This window comes from Merops nubicus, unplaced genomic scaffold (assembly GCF_000691845.1).
Source record: "Merops nubicus isolate BGI_N331 unplaced genomic scaffold, ASM69184v1 scaffold15214, whole genome shotgun sequence".
Classification (NCBI taxonomy): Eukaryota; Metazoa; Chordata; class Aves; order Coraciiformes; family Meropidae; genus Merops; species Merops nubicus.
In genome coordinates, this window is record NW_008602400.1 from 1 (window position 1) to 10063 (window position 10063).

The window sequence follows — 10063 nt, forward strand, 5'->3', positions numbered from 1 at the left end:
CGGGAGGCCGCGTTGCCGCCGTCGTGCACCGCGCCGGGACCTGTGCAGGGGAGAGAAGGGGAGGAAGAGACGAGACAGGGTTAAGGGCAGCACGGAGTGCAGGCAATAGCACACCCCCTCCCCATTTTTGCAGTGGTTCCTCGGCCCCTCTGCCTTCCATCCCCATGCTCAGCATCCCCCGCAGCCAATACGGAGCGTTGTGTTCCACCTCTGGGGTGGGATGAGTGGGTTTGTCCATCCTTTGGGGAACGTTGCAGTGTGGGTTCCAGGAGGAGGAGGTATGCAAGGAGCTCGAGGGACATGTAGAGGAGGCGTGCTGGTGGTTGGAGGAGGAAGATGCCCAGGGTGGGCACATTTCTGGCCACACCGCTCTTAGAGGTCACTTTCCCTGGAGACTCCTGTGAGAAGGCAGGTCAGGATTGGGCCATGAGCAGGGTTAAGCCACTTGAGTAGGCGAAAGGAGGGTCCTCAAGCTGGCAGCCTCCAAGGAGAGCACGGAGCAGGGGCCCTGGTGCAGGATATGGCTTAGTCAGAAGCGGAGAGTCGTTGGGCAGGCAGGTCTCTGGCAGAGGCATCACCTCCTCCACCTGCTCCTCTTCATCCTTCTCCTCCTATTCTTCCTCCTCATCCCTCTTCTTTCTGTACCTTGCTGCAAAAAAAAAAAACCCAGGACACCTACCATACAGGATGATGCTGGCGTTGGTGTTGCCCAGCTTGTTCGTGGCCACGCACGTGTAGTTGCCATAGTCCTTCTCTGAGACGTTGAAGAAGGTCAGTGTGGACAGGCGGCCCTTGCTCTCGATCCGCACGCCCTCCAGCCCGTTCGCTAACCTGCGGGGAAATAGAGTCAAAGGCCTTCAGAGTGCCATGCTGCTGCTTCACAACACGTCCCTCCCCAGCAGGCAGCACCATGATACATCCACATGTTCCTCTGTTCAGACACGCCCTTCACCCCACCACACTGCCCAAAATGACAACTGTTCTCTCCAACCCAAAACCCATCTCCCCACCTGGCCCACACAGCCCACAAGCCACATCCACCTCCCCTAGGAGGAATAACACTGGGACACCCTTGCCCCTCACCCAACCACTTAAAAAAAAAATACGAGGACCCCTGCCCTCCCACCCCGCCCCACGACCCCCCTTTGCAGCCCCTCACCTGGTGTCCTCCTTGAACCACTGAAACTCTGCCACAGGGACGGCCGAGGCCTCGCACTGTAGGATGCCCTTCTGACCCACTGAGGCGCCCGTGTTCTTGGCGTTCGAGATGTAGGGCGGGTCTGCAGAGAGGCCGGGACACGTCATGCCAGGCTCTGTGCCCGCCTGACCCGATTCCCCCACCCCTTGCACTCACAGTTGACGGTGACTTTGACTTTCCGCACGTCCGGGACGGCCACGTCGTTGACGGCGCTGCACTCGTACTCCCCGGACTGCTCCCGCGTGATGCCCGTGATCTCCAGGTACTCATCCTCGCTCACAAAGCCCTGCCCTGGGAGACGTCCCCAACGCGTGGCACTGTCAGCCTTCACCCAGGAAACTTGGAGCATCGCTTAACAAGCACCTGCATCCCCCGTGCACCCAAGGGCCAGCACCTCCACCCTTCGCAACAGACCCCAGCGGACTGTGGGACACCTTCCTGCCACCCCAGCCATCCATCCACCCATCCATCCCTCCCTCCCTCCCTTCCTTCCTCCCTCCACAGGCCAGGCAAGGCCCCTCTTCTGACCTGGCCAGCTTGTTCCTCAAGCCCCAGGGATGGTCTCACCTTTCCCGGAGAGGTGCCGCCACGTGACAGTGGGCTCTGGTCTCCCAAAGGCCAGGCACATAAGGGTCACGCTGCTGCCCTCATTCACGGTGATGTCTGACGAGATGTTGACAATCTGGGGGGGCACTGCAAGGCACAAAGGACAGCAAAGTCACCGTCAACACACCAGCTCGCCAGGCCCAGCTGGGCACTGCAGTGGACCTGTGTGCTAGCAGGAAGCCCTGGCCACAAGCCCTACCCCATCACAGGTAGTGGCATCCACCCCATCACCCTGTCTGGTCCCCAACCTCATATCTTCAAACCAGCACCTCCAACAGAGCCAAGTGTGGACACGGAGCACAGAAGGATCTGCACACTAGGTCCCCAAACCCCAATAACTGACTCTCCTTACAGCCTGTGAGAAAGCTCATATTGGAGCATATTTATTAAAGCTGTTTAAATTACTGAGCGTCCACTCCATTCAATACCAGCCACGGTGATTTATATTACTCTATCCCCAGATACTCCACCTAATAAATACCTTGGCAATCTCCACACCCATTAATATCCCCAGCCCTGACACACAGCAATTAAAACCCACTCACCCACACTGCTTCCTGGCACGCAGGGCTGGCAGATGTGGCCCCCAAAAGACGCTGTGCTGCATGGACCAAACGGGGCTGTACAAAACAGCCCACCCAAAATGATGCCCCACTCCTCCAAAGCCAGAAAGGATGCCCTGTGCCCTGTCCTTGAGCACGCCACGCACCGAGAGCCCCAGCTTACATGGCATTGCCCCTCCTGCCCTCAGGCTGAAGCCTCTCCCGTGACACTGGGATGATCACCTAAAAACCTCTGCAGCGAGCTGGCATGGCCAGGAAGGGGACGTGAGGGCTGCCCAGCTCTCCTCTCACTCCCAAGGACCATCCCTGCCCTGCTCAGGCTGCCTCATCATTGTCCATCCTGACCAGGGTGGGTAAGGACAGAGGGATGACAGGGCACCAGAGGGGCCGTGGCTACAACCCCTGAGGCTCAGTCTAAGCTTCCTATAACCACCTGGCTCTGAGCATCACCAGGCTTTAACAACCAACACCCCAGGCAAGCCTTTGGCTCCCAGTCAGCCTCCTGGATGCAGGAGGGCTGTCCCAAGCCTGCTCTCCCAACCTCCTCCTTCCCCAGCACGGTGGAGGCACGGCAGGATGAGCTGTGGTGAAGACAAGACACTGTCTCCATGGCCTGACAGGCTCTGCCAGGCAGTAAATTTCCCTCCAACTTGACACATTAATATAAAAGTACAGTCTGTTATAGCAGAAGAAGATTGTCTGAGTCCTTCAGGGGAAAGCAGCAATCCAAAAATGAAAAGTGAGCACTGGCAACGGCTGGAAAATGTAGTTACTGCTCAGTGCTGGCCAGATATGGTCATCACCCCTTCAGGACACCTTCCCTGGCCCCGAGCCTGCTCGCAGGATAGGGGTGAGCTGCTCCCCTTCTGGAGCTGCTGGGGGCTGGGGCAGGAGGGAGGGCAGTGATATGGTGGCACATGGTTCCTGTCCCCCTTAGCCACAGTCCTGCCTCCCTCATAAAAGGCTACGACTGCAAGGCACTGAACACAGGGCTCACCCCAGGCAGCGAGGAGCAGCACAGTCTCACCAGAGTGGTGAGCAGCCCACAGAGATTTCCATCCTCCCTGTGTAATAGTAATCACGGGTAAGTTAATGTGTAATGTTTGCTAGACCCAAAAATACATTTGTGCTCTAATTTCTTGTTTGTTTGGAAAGCTGGTGAGAGAAATGGAACGTGAAAGCAATGCCACTAAATTCAATAACAATAAGCCTGTGATTTATCTCCTTCCTTTACCACTTGAGATCCAAACTGCCCCATGTGCCCACACAGGCTCTCCATTGGGTGCCAGTTCCTGCTCTTGGACACTGACCCTCCCCTTGCTTCCCAAACTGGGGGGGGCTAAACCTTGGTGACGCTGCTGTGTGCCATACTCAGGATATCATCCCTGGCAAGCACAGCCAAGCAATCCCTGGCACTCTCCCAAATGCCACGGGGTCCCTGTGCCACCTCCAGGCACCAGGAGCGCTGCCACTGCTCCACGGCCACCCCATCTGGGGACGAGACCAGAGAGCTGGGACCTCGTGAGCCACTCCCAGACATCCAGGGGTGAGTGGGGATGGCCCCTGTCGTGCCCACAGAGGTGTGGGTCCGGCCCGTGACGGGGGGACACCTCATCCCCACTGAACTCTGCAGGGAGAGGCAGCACGTTGGTGCCTCTGGGCTGCGGTGACGCTGGGACCACGCGCGGGCTGACTCATCTCCCAGCTCCTTCGTGCCAATCCCCACCAGAGCTGCTCGCCCCACACTATTTTTAGCTGCCAGATCATTACTGCCACACGCCTCAGAGCCGAGAGCTGCCGACACGTGCTGACACTAATGTCCCTCCTCCACATCGTTAGCTCCTCATCCATTAGAAGAGAACTCTTCCTACGCCTTGGATAAGGCAGAGGATAGATGGAGACCTCCGGGCTTTCCAAACCACCACCCAACAGCCACTTGCCCACCTCTCCTTGCAGGATGGGTGCCCACAGGGATCTTCCACCCACAGTCGGCACTCTGTGGGTGGAAGATCCAGAGGACTGCTGCAGTAGTAGGGGTCAGACTCTTGCCAGAGCTCATGCCAGCACGCCCCAGCTGCCTATAGCCCCACACTATAGCCTCCAGCCCTGGGTAAGCCTCCCCTCACCACAGGCAAGGCAAAGCTGTCAGAGGTGTCACTGCACAAGGACTCATTAGCGTACAGGAAGACGACACAAAGAAGGGAAACATGCTGAAAGCTCACATTTTGCCTGTGCTTGCCACCCCCTCCAGAGATGAGAAGCACATTGGTGTCGGCTTCGGGTCTGCCCCAGCATGGCAGCTGAAGGTGCTGCTGATATAAAATCTTCCTGAGAACAGCCCCTGTTTGGGGCTGATGCCCTTAAAGAAGAGATGCAGGCACAGAGCCGTGACCCTGCTGCCAGCTGGGGAGTGCCTGCTGCCATGTAGAGATGGATGCAGTTCTCCACCTCTAACCCTCTTTGGTTTAGGTCCCTGATGTCCCAACTGGCCTGCAAGGGAAGCAACGGGGGGGGCGAGGAGGCGACAACAGGAGTTTTAACATAGTGCTGTTCTTGGCACCGAAGATTCTCAGCTCTGATCAGACCCATCCTGATGACAGCCTGATCAGGATGAGAGGCTCGTGAGAGCTGATTTCATTGAGATAATGGATTAAGCACACCCAACAGCTACAGTTTGGTCAACAGAGTGATCTCTGCTACCTTTCCCAGCCAAGTGAGCCATGTGCCACGTTGCCAAGGCCTCGTGTGCTCCACAGATGCTTCATTTTGGGGAAGATCTTCCCTTTCCCTTCTCTGGATCTTTAACACTCCCTTTTCACAGCCTTCCCCAGGTAAACCACACTGTGCAATCCTTTTATAGGAAAGTATCATAACATGCCTATTTCAAATGCATCCTCTCTGCCATGGAGACAAGGTCGTCTGGCCTAGCTGATATTCCCTCAGTGACCTGTCTATCTTTCAGCATGCTGCTTGAGAACAGTTGAGAGAAGAGGAAAGAAAAATACCCACCCAAAACATCCTCCAAGTGGATGCTCTCAGAGCCCAGAACCATCGCATAGGACCACATAGTTCACCCTCCTCAGAGGGCACCAGACCACAATGCCATGAGAGCCACTGGCATCAAAAGCAAAGGGGTCAACAGGTCTGCACAGACCCCTCTGTGTGAGCAAAGTCAAAACCCAGCCACACCAGGAGAAGTCACAGAGCTGAAACGTGGATGTTGAGCACCCCATGCTAGACAGCATCTCCCAACCGCACACCCTTTCCCTCCAGGTTTTTGCTTTGAGACAAGGAAAGCAATAAAAACAAAACTCACAACGTAATACCTACTGTGTAACCACCTGTCAGTAAATTTATGAACAATTAGGAAGCGAGAGTGCTTCCCAGGGAGCTATTTGTGTGCACGCTAAAATGTTATTTCTGTTCAGAAGTAAAATGGGGAAACAACTTCTCCGGTTCTCCCCCCTCTTCCCCATTTTCCGTTCTTGCAGTAATTAATCAGCTGCCACCACACCTTCATTCCTTCAGTTCCCAAACACATTCTCTTTGAAGCTCTAGTGCAGGCGAAGCTCCCAAGTCAGGCACGAGCCTCCTTTGGTGCCTCTCAGCCTTTCCCTTCTCTGTATACCACAAACACACTCCTCATGCCAAACTCTCCAGTGTGTAAATACTAAGTCCTTAATATGTGAGCACTTTCCACCCTGAGAGCCTATAATCAGGTTTTTTGTAGAACCAAAGAAGGCTGAGCTGCTCGCCTCACCTCACCGTGCAGCCTCCCGGTAAGGTTTTAATAAGTATCGCGGTCTCAGCTCCTGCCTGGATATCAAAGGCAGTGGGATAAAAGGAAGCTTAACTGTGGACAGCGAGAAATCTGCGGTGCTGAGGGGAGCCTGGAGCACGGTCTACATCAGGGAAGAAGAGCTCAATAGGGCTGGCACGGAGCAGGGGGGGGGTTGCCCTTTGGGAGACTCAAACAGTCACTTGCCATCAGGAAGAAGGAAAAACAACTCAATTTGCTTTTGAGACGCTTGCTGCAGAGCGACGCCAGCACCGGTGCTGCTTTCAGAGGAGGTGGGTGTGAGGAGGGACGTGGCACCAGGAGAGCGTCCTTGGGTGCATCTGGAAAGCTGACCAGACGACTGCAAACTCCTCAGTGCAAACAGAGGCCACGAAACCTGTCCTGGGTCCTGGGGCAAGGAAAGCAGCCGACACTGAGATGGGAAAATGGATCATGCCGACCAGAAACTAATGGTAGCAACGCTGACAGGCAGGAGAGGTTTTAATGACAAATCCACAGTGAGTAGGATTAAGGCAGTGCAGAGGAGGGTTCTCTACAGAAATCAGAAACAGGATATCTGAGGAGTACCACTATTAGAGGGGGACACCTGAGATCACTGATGAGATCTCTGCTGGCCAGGATGCTGCTCAGCGTGTACACCCCGAAGCAACACTGTGTGATGCTAGACTGCTTGGGCACGTCTGCTCTCATCTCTACAGCCACTGCTACAAGGAAAACACTGGACTTGCTTCCTCGCAGGGTGCTGACCACAAAAGTCCCAACCTCAACCAAAATACTGATCCTAAGCTCTGTTTCTCAGATGCAAATAATCCCAAAACAGCCCACGCCAAGGAGGTGCTATGGACCTTACCATGCTCCTTGCACCAAAACCATTTTGCAGCATGATGCAGCACAGTCTCCTGGCTCACCCTTAGAATCATAGAATCCTTTAGCTTGCACCTCCTGGGAGCAGAGATGGGCTTCCCAGGGGTTTATACCCAGAGGCAGCCCAGCTGGGGTCCATCCCCGCAGCATCCTCCGCTCCAGTTGCTTATGACAAGAGGAGGAGAAGGTGGCTCATCTTCTACCTATACAATATTAAACGCCACTTCTCTTTGCACTCCTAATTCTCCCCAAAACACACCGGTGTGACACAAGCACCACAGATGCCCCTGAAAGCGTTCATCACGAGGCAGTTTCCAAAACACAGAGAAACAGGGAGACAAACCCCCCACCTTCGGCTTCCTGCCATCTACTCTCCTATAAACCCTTGTTAGCGGCTGTTGCAACGAACCAATCCAAGAGAACATATTAATAATGACACTAAGAGACACATTTACTGTTGACTGTGACTCCCTGGCAGATTTATTGCTGGGTTGCTGGGAGGGAAGGCCGGGCCCTGCAGTAGCACAATTAAAACCCAGCTGAATACAGGGACAAAAAATCGATATTCTATCCGGCCAACTTTTAGCTTTGCAAACACAAATATAAATTAATTGCCCTGAAAACAGTTGCTAACTGGCCACTACTGCCAGCTGGCACAGGCCAAGTGTGCCGCCGGGGTCCTCCTGCCACCGCTGCTTCCTTGATGAAGGAGGGCCCCAAACCTCGTTTTGGAGGTTGTATTTAGCACGAGGAGAGCTAGAACAGAAACAGGGCTTTGGTCCCATCCCTGCACAGCACATTCTCTGCTTGCCTGCACAGCCAGGAGCGAATGCATCTTTGGCAAATAGCTCCCTTCCTCCAAGCACAGAGCCCACATAGAAACAGGCTCTTCTCCAGCATGCCAGAATGGAGACCACCAGCCCTTGGCTGTGCCCATTGTGCTGGTAGGCCATGCCACATGGTCTGAGCCACCAAAAACCAATTTTAGCCACCAAGGAACTGTGCAGGAGCTGAGACCATGATTTGCTTCTTTGACCATCAACTGGGCAGCAAGGTGGCACCTACAGATGGAATTTCTCCACAAATGAAATTACTCTGTGGACAAACTCAGCCAACCACACATACACATCTTGAGCTTAATACATGGAAGAAGAACTACAGAAAAGTCTCAGCACTGTCCACTTGACCTGTGCCTCTGCAGCCACACATCCCCAGCTCTGCTCAGGCTTCCCTTCGGCTGGGGAGAAGTAACACTGCCCAGAACCACAGTCCTTGCTGCACTGGGTGCAACTGAACTGGACTCACTCAAACCAGGGCAAAAGCTTTTCCCAGCACAGTTAGGAATGCCTCACTGCTGGATGGCTGTTCTGGGTGCAAACTATCTCTTGCTTTCACCCACCCAAGCCTGGAGAGCACCTGCATCGTGGGCCCTGCTCTGAAACAGGGGCAAGGGGAGCGGGTGCTGAGCGCTGCTGCCAGTTAGCCTAATTTCATTAGATGTAAAGTGCTCAGATACTTCACCGGTGTTGACTGGGTGGATTAAAATGATTAGAGAGCAGACAGGATAAACAGATTAAACTTCACAGACGGGCGGCTCGCATGCAGCTCACAAAGGGGGAGAGGGCTGAGAAAGGAGGACGGAGGGGATGTTCCCAGCAGATCTCCACTGCCCTCTTCCCAAGATGAGTGCTCCCTTCTTTGCATAGCCTGGTGTGCACAGCCCCCTGCCATGCTCTGGATGAGACCAGGTGGCAGAACCTCTCAGGTTGGGGGCCTGTGATGAAACCCTGCCTCCTCCACATGAGAACAATGCATATGTACACACACATCTGCACTGGGGGCTTCACAGAGACATGTCGAGGCCAAGAAATTTTTCAGATTTGCTCATTGCAAAATCAATACCCATCAGCTGTTTGAAATTAAAGGAAAGATTAGGTCCTGGTTTTATACACGCTTTATTGTATTCCGAGAGCTTTCTACTCAGCCAGATAAATCTTCTTTAAGAGGATTAGGAAACTTTCATTATCTTTATCTAACCTGAACTAACACTAACTCTGAAAAATTAATCTAGAGACCGGACAAAAGCCAGTAGCCAGTGCAAAGCTGTGAGGATCCAGAGGCGGCGCCTGCCACAGTGGTACAGGTACCTCTGATCTGCCAGATCCCCATCTGAGCAGCCTTGGGAATGCCTCCACAACCCAGTGGTGCTGGGTTGCACACACAGCCTGCCCTCTCACCCAAAATGACGAAGGCTTGCGCTGTTCGAGATCGCTCCTCTGCCATGCCTGGCACTGCTTTGCTTTTGGCTCTGCCAAAGCACCTCCAGACATGTGCCCTAGCACCTTATTAATGTCTCTCTGATGCAGCAAGCTGAGCAATGTGGTCCCTAGCAGCAGACATGGGTTAAATTCACAGCAAGCACAGGAGAGGGGTGGAAGGAGGAGTGTGCCAGCCCTGATTTTAGTTCATACATATCCTCTGCCCCATGTGACGACCACACAACACAGAGAGCCTGAGATGATACAAGTCCACCTCCTCCTTGATGAAGCAGGTGCTTGTCTGCACCCCTGTCCCTATGCCACTTGATCCCTGAAGCAACAGATGGAGATCCCTCCATCTCCAAACCTTTCACAAGTCCAGCATCCTTCCATATCAAACAATCACTTCGGCAAAGCTATGTTAAGACCCACCTTGCACAATGAGATGGACGCGTGAAGTCTTGGGGTGATTGTCTGTCTGCACGGAGCAGGTGTAGGGGCCCTCATCGTAGATGTCCACGTTGTGTATCTTGATGCTGTACTGGGTCTTGGTGTTGGAGAGGATGACCACGCGGTTGTCTATAGACCACTTGTCATTGCCGGCGTACAGGATGGTGCTGCGGTTCAACCACGCCACCCGTGTCACCCGGTCATCCACCGTACACCTGCAGAGGAAGAGACAGAGGGTCACACACCTGTGTCCACGTCAGCATCCTGGCTGCCAGAAGGGGACAGGAGCTGTGTCCACGGCCAGCATCCTGGCTGCCAGAAGGGG

At 54.2% G+C, this 10063-nt stretch overlaps 1 protein-coding gene across 1 annotated transcript in view; it reads right to left on the bottom strand.

The window, feature by feature from the left end:
• Positions 1-5: 5 nt before the first annotated feature.
• Positions 6-10063, bottom strand: part of OPCML (opioid binding protein/cell adhesion molecule-like) — a gene marked incomplete at its 3' end in the record, with an annotated part of 10316 nt that continues 258 nt past the window's right edge. Inside the window, exons 2-7 of the mRNA XM_008938352.1 lie at positions 9721-9953; positions 1766-1891; positions 1355-1489; positions 1160-1280; positions 680-831; positions 6-40 (exon numbers count right to left, since the gene is read on the bottom strand). Of these exons, the coding sequence (XP_008936600.1) occupies positions 6-40; positions 680-831; positions 1160-1280; positions 1355-1489; positions 1766-1891; positions 9721-9953 (802 nt within the window). The remainder of the gene's footprint in view (positions 41-679; positions 832-1159; positions 1281-1354; positions 1490-1765; positions 1892-9720; positions 9954-10063) is intronic.